Below are 18,589 nucleotides of genomic sequence, written 5' to 3'. Positions count from 1 at the left end.
AAAAAGGCCGCCCGGGAACAGCGCGAGATAGTGGTTTTCCTCGCTTGTCTGATATATATATGCGTTCTGTGTCTGCTGATTTCGAGGAGTTATAACAAGTCTTTAATACAAAACAACACAAACAGCATATGGATGAAAAGGCTCACGCCCCTTTATAAATATTAATTTGAAATACTGCTCCTTGGACGCATTTTTAAGCCATCCCCCAGGTAATTAAGCAGGTATTTTGTTAAATATTCTGCAAATTTGTGGTAGTTTCAATATTAATACACTTCAACCCGGAGCCGGGCTTTATCACCATAAAATTTCACAATAATCTCACCACGAAACGGGCCGTGTGTGATTCAGAATTTGTTCCATTAGTTCCATTACCGTTTACAAAAAGAAAACACGCATAATTTTTAGTAAACACTTCAGATGTGTTGAAAATATAAGGTTTGTGTTTACCTGTTCAACATGTAACCATAATAATATTTTATGTCGTATTTTGGAAAGAATGTGTGTGCTAGAACGGAAATGTTTCCCAGGGGAAGCTTTAGGACGCGGCCACGCTGACTTCCGTTAACAGTGGCTGGAGAACGATGGCTTTCCCGGAGTTTTGTGTGCAGAGCTGAAGATTTCGCATTGGCCAAGTCACACAGGAAAAATTAACCCTGAGTTAGTTAAATATATAAACTCTTTTTCCAAAAAGCTCTCTTATGATCGCGCGTATTCTTGTCGAAACCTGTCGTATGTTTGTGAACAGTATGTTATTACTTGCTAGCTTCTTTAGCACAGCATCAGCATTTTTAAACATTATTATTAGTTGTCTAAATGGAGCTGCACTAGAGTCTTGGAAAAGAGCCTGTTGTCTGATGGAAGTGCTCCACTTTGGGTTTGTTTCTCATTTAGGTCCAAAGAAAAACCTCGTTTGGTGGTTTGCACAGCATTGCAGGCTGACCCACTGGGCTGGGTTGCCAAGTGGGTGGGGGCTTTTAATCATGTTGCCCCCCCCTTGCTCTTCACAGTGTGTGGGGAGATCACACCATTTAACATTCATTCTTTTATCTGACACTTTATCCAAGCCTTTTAGTATGTTGAGCTGTTTACAATTATTTAGCCATTTTATACAGCTGGGTAATTTTACTGGAGCAATTTAGGGTTAAGTTCCTTGCTTTAAGGGTATGACAGCTGGGATTCGAACCCGTGACCTTTGGGTCCAAAGGGAAACATGGTAGCTTTGTGTGCTCAGGACAGCTGAACAAAGACAGCTGAGCTTGGGAGAGCTGAGAAATGACTGAATACCCTGTTCCCTTTACCTGCAGCTCTTTTCAGCGCATAACAGAGCAATGCCTCCAACATAAACATGTATTATTGTTCATTTTCATATTTCTATTAACCTTTTCACTGACTATGTTGTTCAAGGCAGTTTAAATGTTAGGTAATCAACTTCCCTACAGTTTACTTATTTGTACTGGAAGGTATTCTTACTCTGTTCATTCCTGGTAAGTACCTTGATCAAGGGTATTTCAGAAGGAGGGAGATTAAAGCCAACAACTTTCATATTTAAAGGTAATGCACTTACTCGGCACACTAACTGTTATCACGATCATCCAAAGTGCTGGGAATTTATAGGCTCTCGTTTCATGGCTGGAGGAGGTCGCCAGGATTTCAGTTAAAAGGTCTCTGATATGATTGTGCAGAATGTTTTATTCATGATCATGTGTAAAAGCAATTATTGAGCTGAACATTTTTTTTCACAGATTTTTGCTGTCAGTCTTATAGATCAATGATATCAATGCTTAGATGCTCGTTTCTCTCTCCCTACCCTAATAATCACAGTTTTGTAGAACGGTCTAGTGCCTAGTTGCATTTAAATTGTAGGGTGCTGATCAAGGGTAAAGTATCTGAGTACAGAGAGCGGGAAAATAAACCTTTAGTTGGTTAATGCCTTTGCAAAAGGTAATAATGTTATATACATGTACATTTACATTCCTTCATTTAACAGATGCTTTTCTCCAAAGTGACATAAAACTCAATAATCATCTTTACACTAATAAAGCAGGAGATTCTTGTTGTATCGGTTCAGGAAAAGTACCGTCCGTGCTCAAGGGTACTACAGCAAGAGTGGGATTGAAACCAACAACCTTCAGTTTATACCACTACTGTCCCAAATACTGCAATACCTGCCGCCATGTTGTTAAACATTTCTTTTGTTTGTGTTTAGTGGCCACAGACATGGGGAAGGAATCCGGGACTCATCCAAGCCGGACTCAGGAACTGCTCCACAGAGTCCTGAAGGCGGTACCCAGAGGGCTCACTGTGGGTCCTTCCCTGGCAAACAGCGGGCATTTGGGTCTCTGGTGTGTGGGAAACACGCTACAGAAAGGGACCCTCTTGGGTGAAGTGCATAATCAGGTTAGGTTCCTCCTCCTTAAGGCAATAACTGAATCGTGTTATACTTTTAACAAACCACCATAAAACTGTCAGCTTGATAACTGCTATTAAATGTACCATTTAAACCATGTAAAACCTCTCTCTGTAAACTGTGGTCAACTTGGCATCAGTTGACGAAAGGTCAAACAATGTTTTCTGAATTGTACTGCACACCATTAGAGGTCGCATTAATTATATAACCTGTGTTTATTGTGTTGCATAATACACTGTTAGTACGGAATGTCTTATTTTGTCGTTTTAGGGAGAACTAGAAGAATCGAGTCGAATCGCCGCACACGGAATGCACAATGACTCGAGTTACTGGATGAAGTATGTCAAAAATTACAAACCTGCCTTGAAGTCAGGAATGTATCGGACCACAAATAAATCTGAATTTCACCATATACTGGTGAAATTGCCACCATATATGGGACCACATATTTCTCTTTTGTGTATTAGTTGCATACTCAAAATGATCTTGAAAATTTTTTTAAATTATTTCATGTTTCATACTCTTAACATGAAATAATTTAAAATTTATTACAAATTATTTGAAATTTTTAAACTTAATTTTTTAAATAAATTCAGACTTTCAAATGCCTTGTAATATTTACTTTGTCATGAAAAAGCCAAATTATATATATATTATTTAAAATATATAATAATATTTTAAAAATTGTTTTAATTTTAAATTTTAACTAAATTTTAAAATTATTTTAAATTTTTGAAACACTAGACATTTTTAAACTTTAAATTTTAACCTAAATTATTAAAACATATTTTTAATATGTATTCAAACATGAATTAATTTTTTAAAACATTTAAATGATTATTTTTTAAAATAATATTTAAATTTTTAAAATCCTCAAAATTTTAAACATGTTTTAATATGTACCCTGACGTGGAATACTTTTTAAAACACATTTTCTGACATCAGTATTCCCCATACAAGCAATTGGGTGTTAGTGCTTGTTTGGCCACAGCTGCTTTATTACTCTGTCCCTCTGAACAACCCGTCCCGTTTCCCCCAGGTTTGCTTGCGTTGTGAGCAACAAGGAAGAGCGGAACGTGGCCATCCACAGTGTCGGCGGGAGGGCTTGTTTCAGGGTCTGTGAAGATATACGCCCAGGTACAGAACTTCTCATTTGTCTGGAGGAGCAGCGGGGGCTTGCTGAGCTGCTGGAGCAGGAAGAGGTTTGTGAAGCAGAGAGCGCAGCGCAAAGCTTACCTGTCGAGAACAACGGCAGCCAATCAAAGGACGAGACGGCGTCTGAGCAGCGTATACAGCTTGCAGATACTAACTCTTCGCAAGGAAGCGAGAAACCAACAACATCAGGTACTGCTTGAATACCTGCTTCCTGTCAATTAATATCTGATTGTTTTGAAATTTGTATGATTAGGCTAGCTTTGGAGAAAAGCATCATATAGATGGATGGATGGATGAAAATTAATGGCAGGTGAGCAAAGCAGCGGGAGCAGAAATCTGCGCAGTGCATCGTTTTACCACAGTCGTTCAGCACTGGTGAAGTCAAATGGACAGGGCTCTCGTGTCTGCTGTAGTACTTTTTGAAGATTACAGGTGATTGATATTGTTTGTCATTGAACAGATCTCAACGGACCCTCCGCAGGGAACCACGCAGTTCCAAACACTATGGATCCTCAAGCAGATGGGAAGCATGTGGACGACACTCCGCGCACTTGTGTCAAAAGGAAGAAAACACACGTCGGCCAAATGAGAAAGAAGCCCTTGAGAGACCCTGAAAAGAGAAAGACTAAGAGGAGCGGGGAGAGCAACACGCCTAAGCTAAACGCCGATCGGATTGTGGGTGAGGGTGAAGCTGGACATTCGGTGGAGAAAATGCCCAGCGGCACAGGGGTGCTCGGGGAGAGGGTGTGTGGTGCTGAGCCAACATCGGCGCCTTCCAGGTCCAGTTCCCGTCTGGCCGCTAAGCCCAGAAAGGTGCACACGCTCGTGAGTCGCATCCAGAAACGTCTGCAGGAGCGGAAAATGAGGGTCCTGGAACAGCAGGGGAGCGAGACGAGTCCTGCCACAGGGAGTGAGGGAGGAGCACCGGCGCACGGAGCTGAGAGTGGAAAACAAAGCTCAGACATTCCCGGAGGTGAAAACGAAGATCGTCCACCTCCGCATTCAGCCACACAGGAAATTGCAGAGGAAGTGCTCCAGGACTTTGAGGTGAGGACGCAGGAAGCCGTGCGAAGCGGCATCGCGACACTCCTGGACATCTTCAGCTTTGACGCCAGGGAAAGGAGGTACAAATGCGATGAGTGTGACAAGAGCTTCTTCCAGCTGTGCCACTTAAAGAAGCACAAGTTTACACACTCAGACTTCAAGCCGTACCTGTGCACAGAGTGTGGGAAGAACTACAGCTCCCAGGAGAGCTTCCGTGCACATCTCCTCATGCACAAGGGCGAGAGGCCGTTCAAGTGCCAGCAGTGCGACAAGAGCTATGGCCTGAAGCGGGACTTGAAGGAGCACGAGGTCCTCCACACGGGGCAGCGGCCATTTGTCTGCGACGTCTGCGGCAAGGCCTTCGTCCGGCGACCGTCTCTGCGTATCCACCGAGAGGCCCACCGTTCCAAGGAGGCCAACGTGAAGGCGACCAAGCCCAAGTGCAACGTGTGCGGGAAGGAGCTGGCGAATTCGGGCTCGCTCAGGAATCACATGCGGCTGCACACGGGCGAGCGGCCCTACCCCTGTCCCCACTGTGGCAAAACCTTCCGGCAGCGGGGGAACCTGCTCGGCCACTTGCGAATCCACACCGGAGAGAAGCCCTACAAATGCGACCATTGCGACCAGCACTTCTCGCAGGTACCCGAGCTGCGGCGCCACCTCATCTCGCACACCGGAGAAGCCTACCTGTGTCCCGTGTGCGGAAAGGCATTGCGCGACCCCCACACGCTTCGGGCGCACGAGCGCCTCCACACCGGAGAGCGGCCATACAAATGCGATGTGTGTGGCAAGGGCTACACATTAGCCACCAAGCTGCGGCGACACCAGAAGTCCCACCTGGAAGAGAAGCCACACAAGTGCACCATATGCGGCGCCAGTTACACACTGATGCAGAGCCTCGTTCGGCACCAGCAGGCGCACCGGCGGAAGGAGGACCAGGCGGCAGGGGAGCAGGCCGAGGCCCAGGAGGACCTGGAGTGCGGTCACCCTGCCCCCGTAAAAGGCCGCCCAAGGAAGGGTGGGCGAAAGGCAAGTGCGAAGACGGGCACGCGGCTCCTGGGGGAGCAGCCGGTGGTGTATGTGCAGAACCTGGCCCTCATACCCAGCTCGGACGAGGTGATTATCGGCCCCACGAGCCCTTTCCGTGATGAGGTGCCTCTCACACGCGACCGAGTCATGCATGAGATCGCCGACAACTCCGCAGGTGAGCCGGGCCAGGAGCACATTCAGCTCAGCGAGGACGTCATCGAGATCATCATCTCCGACTCGACCAGCAAGTGCATCATTGTGGAGGATCCGACAACACACGGCAACATGGTCATTCTGCAGGGGGACGATGGCCTGAGCTCTGTGGCTGAGACTGTCGAAATAGAAACAGGGACTTAGTGTGACAGCTGCCCCACTTTTTTTTTTTCCATTGTATTTTTTGATAAATTTTCTGTCATGAGATAATTTATTGCTTGATTACTGGTAGTTAAAAATTAAAACAGATGCATCAGAAATTCTTAATGCTAAGTAAAGGCCTAAGAAATATGTCTTTGGCGTGATTTAGTATTTCATACCATCATTCAAAATATACCCCATATTTATTTATTTATAAGTTGTCAGCGGTTATTAGTTAATAAAAAAAAATAATTATTAATTATTGCTGAAGTGGAAGAGCTGAACGTATGTGTTGTCTGGTGAAATCGTGCAGTTACTGGGAGAGTTAAAGATTTCTACAAATATTGACAGTTCTGCTCGGTGGACCTTTGTCTCGTCACTGTTTACCAAGAGCTCTTTTCGACTTGTGCTCTTAAAACAGGAAATTCCACAGGGACACTGCTTTATGTCGTCATTCCGTGGTCTAATGCAGAATATGTAAATTACAGATGTGTATTTGGGGAAATCTTTGTAAACACTGTGAAAAAGCATTCTTTCTGAACCCATCTGTTGAGTCCTTAATAGCACATTTTTATTTGTACTGTCCAATTCAGAGGAAGGAAAAGATTTTACTGAAACACTATGATAAATTGTCTAACCCTATACAGTGTCTCATCCACTTATGGAAAGATCATGAAAAACGATAATAATAATTGCAGACAAGTAATAAAACAGTCTGGTGCAGTATGTAACATCTTGAGAAAAATCGTTTCCTCTCTTGGGGAAAATATGTGTCTGATATTAGTTCAACAGCGTTCTGTTTGAAAGTCCAGCAGTGGGAGGTGTTGTGGTTAAAGACATGGCCTTCAACTGGTGACCAGTAGGATCAAATCCCACTCTGTGCTATTTCTTTATACCATATAGCAAGGTACTTGGTAGTAAGGTACTCGCTCTGCTTAATACCCGCAGTATATAAATTGCCAAACTGTGGTTTAAAGTTGCTTTGGGTTTAAGTGTCAGACAAGTAAAATTGGTAAATAAAGATGCACGTGACAATGAAGCTAATCAAGAGTCCTTTCATACATAAATACCTCTCCCGTACTATTAATAAATGTCACAGGTTTTCACGATTTGGTTAAAATTCTGCTTTTATTTATATTGCTTATATTTCACTATTGGTGAAACACAAACATAATTGTGTGTAGCTGAGCTCCTGACCAAGGTCAATGTATTTTTTCGAGTTGGTCTCCATAATCCTGTTTACACAGCTGGGTATCTTCAAAAAGGTCATTTAGGTTGAGCTCCTCACTGAGTGACGCTACAACAGGGACTATCCTGGGACTAGAACTGGCAACAGTCAGGTTACAAGCGTGCGTCTATGCTATTTGCTGCCATATCTTTGCAACCCCTTGATTCCATGTCTTAAAGATAGATTCTTCTGTTCGTGACCGTAAGAGGTGTCATTAGCGAGCATCCCGAGTTGATGGGGGGTACTGACCTTCTCGAGGTTAGACATTGTATGCCTTTTTAGCCCTCCTATAGTTCAATATTAACCAGAAGGCTGAATAGTGTGCGTGAGGGCGGATGATGAAGGTTTCAGAGCGGAGGCAGGCGCTCCGCTTCATTCAGGCTCCAGCCGCCGGAGACAATGGGTGGGATAGCAGTGCCTGTCGTCTGCATCGTCTTGTCTGCCACCCTTCACCTCATGTACGGTGAAAATGGTGAGAGACTTTGCTTTATAATAAAAGAAACGCAGCTTCACATTGATACGTTTACTTCATGCTTTTCCAGAACACAGCAATAATATACTGGTTTTTACAGCAGAGTAATTTTTACTGTAGCAGTTGAGGGTAAGTACTTTGATCAACAGTACTACAGGAGGAGGCAAGATTTGAACCCAAGTTCTTCTGAGTCTAAAGCAGGCAGCACTAACCACCACGCCACCCGCTGCCCCCGTAGTGAAATAATGGGGGCAGAAGTGGTTTATCTTTCATTAATTACATCAGGAAGATTACTGTAAAACTGTTGAAATAATGGTAAGTGATGCTTTCTATCGATACATATTTCATCATTTTTGACTCGGCGGGGCAGATACTGTCTCATACGAACAACACACAACTAATCACAAGATTATACGCATAATGCCTCATGGCCATAAAGTTCATCCGATCGTTATTTTCGAAAGCGGGACGCGGCCGCGGTATTTCCTAATAAAAAAATCAAATTTTTCCTCTTTCTCCTCCTCCTTCTTCTTCCATCTGCAGTGTTCCTTGATTCCAAATCTGCCAGTCAAGTTTTCGTCCGTGCCAGGAGAGCCAACTCCTTGCTAGAGGAGTTAAAGGCAGGGAACCTGGAGAGAGAGTGTTTGGAAGAGATTTGCAACTACGAGGAGGCTCGCGAAGTGCACGAGGATGTGGGCAAAACCGTAAGTCAAAGGCGCCGGCCAGTAGCCGCTGTCTTTTTGTCTGCTCAAAAAAGGCGCATATATATATACTGTGTATATAGATATATATATTTCTCAATGCACATATATATATTTTAAATTCCTCCTTTTCATGTCAATGTTACGTTCTAACATCTTAAACGCAGCAGCTTTATTCCATGATCAAAAATGCATATTTACAATTCTGTTCTATTACAGTTCTAATAGGAGGTACATTTACCACCTGTTCTGTCTGCACAGCATTATATTAGTTATATTTTAATATTCACATGCTGTTTATTTGTAATCCCCTAACGGCTGTGCCATTAAATCTCCTTTTTTCACATCCAGGCAACTTTTTGGGCCAGATATGGGGGTAAGGACAAATATTTTATCTAATCAGAGTATAACATTTTCCCTAAACAGTACAAAGTGTGTGGTCACCGGTTTCAACATCAAATGTAAATAGCTGATCCAGGAACAAAGTACAAATGAGAAACCGTAAACGTCGCCGGCGCGTTTTCGGCGGCTGTTAGCAGGGAGTCGTCTTTGGGGATATTGCCGTCGTTTTCTGTTACTCACGACACAACATCTTATAATCTACGTATGTTTTTTTCAGTATGCAATGGCCCCAAACTGCAAAGAACCAAGAGCAACACTGAAAACCTGAGAAAGTGCTTGACCCCTAAAAAAGCTGAAGGTACCGACCGTGGTAGCCTGTGTAACACCGGGTGCTGAAAAGCTGAGATGTTTAATGTCTCGGAGGATGTAGCGGTTACTGAGATGTGTGCCGCAGCTCTGTACGAGTGCAAAAAAAAATCACATTGATAATATAAATCATACTGGCAATTGATCATATCGTATACCGGGGATTGTGCGACGACTTGTTTATGGGCCAAATTCGGCCGAGCGTGTCTGACGGATTCTGCCATCTGTGGCTCCTTCAGGTCAGTGCATCACAGGTATCGGTATGGAATACCGGGGTAACGTTTCGGTTACGGCGTCAAAGATAGCATGTCAGTTCTGGAAGAGCAACTTCCCGCACAAAATCACGTAAGTTCCAGAAACATGTTCAGCCGGAGCGACGGCACCTGAACCGCCGAGCAGTCGGCTGACTTTCTCCCCTACCCTCCGTTACCTTTAAGGGAGTTCAACGTGTCGCTTGACTCAAGCCTGACTGAGAACCACTGTCGGAACCCCGACCAAAGCCCCAAGGGGCCCTGGTGCTACACTCGGAACCCCGTTATCAGGAGGGAGCACTGCAATATCCCAAAGTGCGGTAGGTCTCAGCCCCGCACCCACCATTTACTTGCCTCACAGTTGCATAACATAGTAAAGCAGAGCAATTTAGTGAAAGGTGTAGCTGCTTGTGCTGGAAACCCAGCGATAGATTTTCACACTTCCATTCGTGGAGGACAGATACAGCCTCGGTGGAGAGAGAAGAAGCGCGTCCCGGTGTGTGTGGCGCGACCTTGCGGGGTTCGTGTTTTCTTCTCGACTTCCTTGTGTTTTCCCCTCCGTAGGAGAGCCGCTTGCTCCAATCGAAACCCAGGCACCTTCAGGTGGGAAGGGTAAAAAGGTCACAAGCGACTGCTTACTAAACAGTGGGCTGGACTACACGGGCACCCTCTCTGTCACTGTACGGGGCTTCAAGTGCCTTCTGTGGTCATCACCGAAAGCGGTCGCGTTCAGCGCTGGCCATGAGTTCCTTCCCGAAGTAAAGCTGGTGCAGAACCACTGCCGAAACCCCGATGAGGACCTGGAGGGACCGTGGTGCTTTGTGGATCACCCCAATATCACGATGGACTACTGCAGCTTGGAGCTGTGCGGTAAAGTTGTTTGGTGCACGTGACAATGTTGCATAGATGGAGGGAGCTGGTGCTTCACAGCAGACCAAGTGTAGACGCTATGCATCTCAGCAAAATCATATCCTATACGTGACATCTGCACGATGATGAAAGCAAGTCGTAGACCTTATATTTGAAGGGCGGAAATTGCTGCGAGAATATGGATAGAGATGAAAAGTAATTCATTTGAGAGGAATTTTTCACTAAAAAACGATAAAGAAATAAAGGTCTTTAAGAGTGTTTTGAATATTGTCCTTATAAACACATTTTGTGTTGAAAGAATATCTTGGAAGCGTCTTGCTGAACAGTGTCTGATGCTCCTTTAAATCAGATGAACCCCTCAGTAAGTTTGCAGACGATACAGAGGGACGTGAAAGGACCGTGGGTGGCGAGGCACAAAAGGCCTTTTTCGAACCCCGTAGTTTTGGCCAGGGTGAGGAAGGTAAGTGGAGCGAGTGTCGGTTTACTTGCCTTCTTGGGAGAAATGTTTCACCGAGTGCAATGGAATATACGAATTAAATAAAGGGATCAGGTCTCGAGCAGAAGCACACATGGTTTGAAACCCTGAGCTCCTTAGGAGGGAACGTGAGCTGCATTTCCAAAGCCAGCCACTAGTTGGCAGTAAAAACACACTGAAACAGAGCAGGAGCCTAGAAGCCATTTAAGCCAACTTCCTTCCACGGTGTTTACGGCTTGTGTCTGGAGTGTTGGTGATCAATTATAAAAAGACAGATGTTGTACATTATGAATCGGTTAACAGCTGGCAATGAATGAGCGTTTGTGGAAATGAAGCATTTTTATTTTCATTCGTTTTAAATTGTTTTTTTTTTTTTTTTTTTAATTTTTTTGTTAAGGTAGCTCGAAGTCAATAAAAATGTTAAAATAACGTTTGCCATTTCTGTGCGCTGACGTGGTTTGCAGTGTGCGGGCTGCGGCCGATGTTCGAAAGCGTGAACAAGCAAGACGAGACGGAACAGGAGCTCCTAGATTCCTACCAAGCAGTTCGAATTGTGAAGGGCAAGGATGCAGAAGTAGGCAGCTCGCCATGGTAATAACTCACTACATCTGTTTTATTCTTCTTGTTCACAAGCTGCAAACATAACACAACAGAAAACTAGGTAGTATTTGGACTTTTCCGTTAAATTCTTCAATTATACGACGTAAAATAAACCTTGATCTTTGTCCAAGTATTGTTTTCCCATCCTTCTCACTAATAAGCTCATTTTGAATGATAGCTGTATGAAAAACAAAAGGCCTGGGTATGTTTTCGGGGAAATTAATTGAGTGGGGCTCTTGAATGTGTATGTGATCTTGGTCTGACCGGCAGGCAGGTGATGCTCTACAAGAAGAGTCCCCAGGAGCTTCTGTGTGGAGCCAGTCTGATCAGCAACGAGTGGATACTCACCGCCGCCCACTGCATACTGTACCCGCCCTGGGGCAAGAACTTCACCACCGATGACATTCTGGTCCGCCTTGGCAAGCATTACCGTTCCAAGTTAGTGGAAGGGATACGTGTGTGGTCTTTTCACACATGCGCAACACGTGCTCTCTGGGGCTGGATTTAAGTCATTTACTGGACAGGAGGCCACAGTGTTCTAATAGAGCGATGCTATGCACCCTCATCCACACTGAAGTGCTTTCGACTCTTTTTATGACCCGTCAGGTTTGAGAGAGGCACAGAGAAGATTGTGGCCCTTGACAAGATCATCGTCCATCCAAAGTACAACTGGAAGGAAAACCTGAACCGGGACATCGCGCTACTGCATATGAAGAAGCCTATAACCTTCAGCAGTGAAATCCATCCAGTTTGCCTGCCAACCAAGAAAATCGCAAGGACGTAAGAAGATCCATCAGTCCTGACAATATTAGAGTTGTAAATGTGAGATTAGCTTTTTTTTTTTTTTTTTTTATAAATAAACCATTTTCCTGTTCTTTCAGTCAGATTTAAAAAGAAAATCCTTTCCATGAATTCATTTTTACAAGACACTTGCTCCTAAATATACTCATCTTTTAGGACCATGTGTTCTTCAGGGACATTTTTGAAGTCACTGTATACTTTTTCCCATTTTGGCTTCAAGTCTCACCATTACACACACACACACACACACACACACACACACACACACACACACACATTGTCTGAAGCCGCTTGTCCCAAGCGGGGTCGCGGTGAACCGGAGCCTAACCCGGCAACGCAGGGCGCAAGGCCGGAGGGGGAAGGGGAGTGGACACACCCAGGATGGGACGCCAGTCCATCGCAAGGCACCGCAAGCGGAATTCGAGCCCCAGACCCACCAGGGAGCAGGACCCGGCCAAACTCGCTGCACCACCGTGGTCCCCTCCATTAAATACATTGCCGCATAAAAGGTTAAACTAAATGAATTCTCAAGGGAGGCTCCACTTGAAATAGCAGGTTGTAATTGTCCTTGCAGGCTGATGTTCACCGGCTACAAGGGTCGGGTCAGTGGCTGGGGGAACCTGAAGGAGTCCTGGTCCTATTCCCCAGGCAACCTACCCACCGTCCTGCAGCAGATTCACTTGCCCATTGTAGAACATGCGACCTGTAGGGCATCCACGAACATCCCCATCACGGATAACATGTTCTGTGCAGGTGAGGGTTGCAGGCGACCCGTTTGCCACGGCTTCGTCTTACGCGGCTTCATTCAGCGTGTCAGCCGCTCCTCCACCCTCCAAATTTCTGCTTTACATAATAAAGCCTCGAGTGTTTTTTTCTGTGCTTCAGGGTACAAACCAGAGGACACAACCAGAGGAGATGCTTGTGAAGGAGACAGCGGAGGCCCTTTCGTTATGAAGGTAATGCAGCGTCTTTCTTCCTAGGCTCCCTTTCCGTTCTCACCAGTCATGTGCATCTGTTCTGAGAAAATCGGTAAGACAAATGCCACCAGGACGCATGAACAGACAAGGTTTTTGAAATTGTCTGAAGCGTAAGCGTGTTACACGTAAGGTTCCGCTTTCAGTCAGGATGGACGTATAATAATGATGGCATATGGCTTCCAGAAAATGTCTCCAATGATGAGCGTGTTTCTGTCCCAGAATCCGGATGACAGCCGGTGGTACCAGGTGGGAATCGTGTCGTGGGGAGAGGGTTGTGACAGGGACGGAAAGTATGGATTCTACACCCACCTATTCCGCATGATGAAATGGATGAAGAAGGTCATTGAGGACAGTGCCAGCGATGATGACTGACACGAATAACGTCGCCGTTTCGTTATTTCAGTCAGAGTTCAATAAACTTTACACTGAATTGTAAGACATCTCACTGCCTTGTATTATGGATTTTTCTTTTATTATATTAGACACTTTATAGGCAATTACTTTGTGCCGTGATGAGGTCAGGGTGACGACGGTGATGATGATGATCGTGACAACAATAATAATCACTTTAATGTAAAAATGGATGGATGGATGGATTAATGTAAAAATATCGATAAGATCTAAATGTGTCAAAGGTGCAATAGTATTGCCCATTTCCCATACAACTCATAAGAATCCAGAGGAATATAATAACTAAAGCATGCCACACATGGATGCTTACAAATATTTTATTGATTTTTAATTTTATGACATAATTTTCAGCAGACTGATCTAGGGTTTGCATCTACATGTGTAGATTTTACTTGTGCAGGTAGAGATTTTTTTTTTTTTTTTTTTTAAAAAGCTACAGTTAAGGACAAAACAGTATTTATTAATAGCATGTAATAATGATTATGTGTTTGGAATTGCACAAATGAGTGTTTTCAGAGAGTTCTAGAAAATGTCGAGCAGATTTTGAACTAAGCTGAATTAGTAAAGCATTGAAATAGCATCACTGATGCATTTAATAACTGATCATGAGTCATAACTGACAAGTGTTTCTCATTGAGAGGAAAAAAACAACCAGGTAAGTGCACTGTGAGCCTGTTTACCAGGGTAACTTCAGAGTACAGGCCAGTGCAGCTCATCACATTGGGACATCATACACCAGCAGATGGTGTCATGTACCTGGTGACATCTGAGAAAATGAGCATTAATGCACTTAAAAGCTCTCAGAATCATAAAGTGCGTGTAAATGTCTGCATTTGGGGACAGAATTAACGCACTTCCACTTTTAATTCAATACCTTTAGTTACTTACTGTATGTTCTAAAGTACAATTATGTTAAATATTTCATGTTTGCCACCTTTGTTAAGGCGGGGACGTGACTTTCTGTATTTACCAATGACGTGGAAAACTAATTTTTTCATAGTTGGAAACAATGAACGAATTATTATATTTCAAAATGTGTGTGTGAGATTCACTGGTGTATTAAAAAAAAACAAGAATTTGTTTTTTAAACGCTTTATTGACAGGACGGAGGGGCAAAGTAAAGCAACAACATAAACCTTTATGAATGCTAAGAGAACAGTAAAGGAATTCTGCAAACCCCACAGACCACCAAAGAAGTGTTTGTTACCGTTCATGAACCACTAGCTATTTAATCGGATTCCGCTAGCATCCACGACCTCCGCGCCCCCGGAAGTATATTGTTAAAACGAGTCCTACTTCCGTACCTATACCGGAAGTTTCCAGTTAACGTTCCAGCTTTCGGAAAGGCGGTAGTAGACTGGAGGGCGCTACCTGACGGAGTGCGAGGTAAGCATACTGTTTCAAAAGGACTAATTCAGTTTTGTAGAAGTGTGATATGCATTTTATTTGACATTCTAAATAAGAGTAAGGTACGGACAGTTACTAAGTTACGGGGTGTTTTTAAGTGAGTGTTCCGCTGAGGTGTGTCTGTCTCTGTCGGGCTGGCGCCTGGGCTGAAAGATACCATCGCATCGTGTGGACTAGACAGACTAGTAGTCGCACCGCCGGGAAGGTGATTATTACATTTCCTTTCGTCTCTTTTTGTTAATTACCGTCGTGTCGGTGCTGTACAAAATGTTCAGTTTACCTCACTAGTGTGGTTTCCTCATGATAATACGGAGAGTTCTGGTTACGTCATTCATTTGCGCTTATTATTGCTAATTCCCCATTTGCATTTGCACCAAAACAACAACAAATCGAATCGTGACGTGATGAGAAGACGAGTTAAACCACAGCACAGTTTGTAATTTATTAAGTCTGAAAAGCAAATTTTAGAAATCTTGTATAGTGTCTCTTATTATATTCCTTACAGGCCCCTTCTGCTGGGAACACACAAGTAACAGTACGCAGTGTGTTTTCTGAAGTCGAGGTGTGTGAGGGACTCGATCCAGCCATGGTGGTGTCTTGTCTCATCCATCTCGTCTGCCCGTGTCATTCGGCTTCTCGGTCCCACATTGATACTCGTGTCGTTCTAGGTCCCGTCGGGGCCAGCAGGTGGCGTAGCAGTTAGAGCAGCCCCCCTTACACTCAGAGGACCCGGGTTCAAGTTGCACCTCCTAATATAGTACCTTTCATCCGGGTGCAAACTGTAAACTGCTTGAGTGAAAAAAACAAAATCCAGCTCTGTAAATGGGTAAAAAAATTCTCAGTTGCTTTCAAGAAAAACATAAGATGTATGAATAAATCAATAATGTCCAGCGGTGGAGATATGACTAGATAGATTAAAAACTTGACCAATTCCAAAGGGACTTGCGCGAAGCGACGGCAGCAGCGTGTTTACAGCGAGTAGTGATAGCAGACACTGGAATAATGGAGGAATAGGCAAATATTGCCAAAATAGACACTGAATGCAAATGAATACTAGATAGGTGGTAATACTGGCAGTTCTGTACTATCCCAACAGGGGGAAGACTCATTATTTGCAGAAATAACTGCGGCGATGGGGGGGTGGTGTCACTTGTGCAGTTTCCGCTACAGAATGATTGAGAGGCGTGCAGATTTCCTTCTGATATGCATGTGCTGGTTGCGTTGCTATGGATATTTCACGTATGATAGAGTTGTTGCCTTCCGGTTGGTTGTTGGTTGGAATCCCACTGTAATACTATTGATCGAGGCGCATAAACCAATACAGCGAGTACCCTGCTGTTTAAATGGGTAAGCAAAGTTGATTATACAACATTGAAAGTCATAGTAAAAGTTTAATATATTATTATTAAGAGGAATGTGTGGGTAGTGCAGTGGTGCCTGTTTTATTTACCATAGTACTAGGAGGAGGCCAACAACAGTAATATTACATGGTTCAGTGGTCCAGTAATCCATCACTTTTCACACTGAACAAACTGGGACAGTGCTGCTAGTCTGTCGCAAGGCACCCCAAGCAGGACTCGAACCCCAGACCTGCCAGAGAGCGGGATCCAGCCAAACCCGCTGCGCCACCGTTTCAAGTGAAAAATATGCGATAATCAGACGTGCAGCTCAAAGCGTTCCTCTTATTCAGCCGAGTTCTCAAAGTGAATATGTCTTTGTGCCGTATGACGCCCCGAGCTGCATTTCTGTCCCTAGTTACGCATTTCACATGGCATGTGCTGACTCGTGTTTGGAAATGGGATCACATCAAACAGTGCTGTTGCGCCAGCGTTTTCACACTAAGAATGTTATCACCCAAATCAATATGTTTTCAGTCAGTGCCCAGCGGCCGTTCATATCTAGTTAGGTGACACACGTAAACACACACCCAGGCTTGTCCTGATAAACATTGTCTGCTGTGCAGCGGTTACATGGCGCTAAGTATCAGTGATTCACTTTGTATATCAGTTGTTAATACCACAGTGTGACACCACAGTGTAGTGTTTATGTCTCTCAGGTCATGTCAGTCAAACGAGAAAGCACACCAGCCTTTTCTTCGTCACTTTTGTTCCCTGCACACATGACGTGCGGAATGAAAACTGAACTCGACAACGACTGTGTTACAAAAAGGTGGCACGGTGGCGCAGCGAGTAGTGCTGCTGTCTCACTGCGCCTGGGTGGTGCAAGAGGACGTGGGTTCGATCCCCACTCGGTCTGTGTGGAGTTTGTATGTTCTCCCATGTTTGCGTGGGTTTCCTCCGGGTGCTCCTGTTTCCTCTCACAATCCAAAGACATGCTGTTCAGGTTCAGCCATAGTGTGTGAGTGACACAGAGAGTGTGTGTGTTCCACTGATGTATGGATGAGTGACCCAGTGTAAGTGGTGTATCTAGCAGTGTAAGTCACCGTGGTGAATAAGGTGTGTGGGCTGATGACACTACAAAGAGTTCATTGGAAGTTGCTTTGGAGGAAAGCGTCTGCTAAATAAATAAATGTAAATGTAAAAAAAAATTATTAGTATTAATAGTGCCAAGATCTTCACTTCATTTCATGTTCCTAACAGAGTGTCATCTGCTGTGCCGCCGTAGATTTAAATGGAAACAGAAATACAGAAATATAAGACATACTTTACAGATCAGCAAATTTGTGGTTGGCGAAGACTGTCGTGAATAAACCGCAAGCTCATTCAACGAGAGGAAGCGATACTGACCTGTTGACCATTAACTAACTTTTTCGTAGACTAAGCAAACATTCCGGCTGTTTCTCTTTCGCACAACCTTCTTGCAATGAAAAGGAAACGTGCAAAAGCAGAGCAAACACACAACTTCGTTTTCACTACTGCTATTATTGTAGCGGCGATTGTCGGGGAAAGAGTTACGCACCTTCTGCAAGGTATTTAAATAACGACGTTCCTCTCTTGGATTTTGTCTCACAGATTAAACTTGAGCAAAATAGGTATTTAAACTCTGTTTATAGCTGTTTCATTGTATTGTGAAGCTTAGGGGTAATTCCCCTCCTGTCATTATGCCTTAGACCAAGGTACTAACCCTCAATTGCTACAGTAAGAATATCCTGCTATATAAATGTGTAAATCATTGTGAAGTTGATTATGGCACTGCAAGTCACCTCGTACATTTGCGCCTGATAATTAATGGTTAATAATAATCCCCCCCAAATATCCATAATTGCCATGTCTTATTTTGTTAGAAAGGGAGTAAAGTTATGAGCTGCCTCATTGTGACATCAGCAAATAGAGGCCTGTGTCATGTGTGTCGTGAATGTAGCCAAGGTTTTCAGTTTTAATTTTTTTTTGTTTTATTACTTGTGCTGTAGCTCTGTTCATAAGCACAGTGTGACTGTATTCATGTTGTATGTGTGAATTTCTGTTATAGCCAGATCCTTGAGTTCTGTGTCCTTCAACAGGTTATATAATTTCATAACACTTTTTTCGAGACCGTTTTTGTGCTATAATTCCGGTATAAATTCCGGTATGGAGGAACTGCCCACATCTGACTGAAACAACATTCCAAATATGTGGTGTTCTCTAGGTGATGTGCTTTTAATACTAGATCTTTTTTTTGTTTTGTTTTTTTTTCCCCAGCATGTTTCCAAGCAATGAAAACATTTCTTCCTGTAACACAAGATTGTTACTTTTCAGGAAT

The 18,589-nt window shown here is 43.8% G+C and overlaps 2 protein-coding genes across 3 annotated transcripts; both read left to right on the top strand.

Annotated features, from left to right (window-relative positions):
* The first annotated feature begins 13 nt into the window (after window positions 1-13).
* Window positions 14-7,017, top strand: znf408 (zinc finger protein 408). Of its 2 annotated transcripts, none has more exons than XM_018763975.1 (5): window positions 14-209; window positions 2,207-2,397; window positions 2,678-2,745; window positions 3,447-3,751; window positions 4,023-7,017. In XM_018763975.1, the coding sequence occupies exons 2-5, from the start codon at window positions 2,218-2,220 to the stop codon at window positions 5,990-5,992; spliced, it is 2,523 nt and encodes an 840-aa protein (XP_018619491.1). In that variant the 5' UTR covers window positions 14-209; window positions 2,207-2,217; the 3' UTR covers window positions 5,993-7,017. The 2 variants fall into 2 exon arrangements, with proteins under 2 accessions (XP_018619491.1, XP_018619490.1); XM_018763974.1 differs by lacking the exon at window positions 14-209 and adding an exon at window positions 564-657.
* Window positions 7,018-7,560: 543 nt separating this feature from the next.
* On the top strand, window positions 7,561-13,517 carry f2 (coagulation factor II (thrombin)). Its single transcript, XM_018763232.1, has 14 exons — window positions 7,561-7,689; window positions 8,233-8,393; window positions 8,742-8,766; window positions 9,010-9,090; window positions 9,338-9,443; window positions 9,536-9,669; window positions 9,914-10,219; window positions 10,569-10,679; window positions 11,159-11,285; window positions 11,565-11,732; window positions 11,901-12,074; window positions 12,670-12,848; window positions 12,981-13,051; window positions 13,292-13,517. Exons 1-14 carry the CDS (start codon window positions 7,617-7,619, stop codon window positions 13,442-13,444), a joined length of 1,869 nt encoding a protein of 622 aa, XP_018618748.1. The 5' UTR covers window positions 7,561-7,616; the 3' UTR covers window positions 13,445-13,517.
* Window positions 13,518-18,589: the final 5,072 nt, after the last annotated feature.

The sequence above is a fragment of the Scleropages formosus genome, chromosome 11 (genome assembly GCF_900964775.1).
Source record: "Scleropages formosus chromosome 11, fSclFor1.1, whole genome shotgun sequence".
NCBI lineage: Eukaryota > Metazoa > Chordata > Actinopteri > Osteoglossiformes > Osteoglossidae > Scleropages > Scleropages formosus.
The sequence above is the reverse complement of the archived record's forward strand: the minus strand, read 5'-3'. Positions and strand labels throughout refer to the sequence as shown.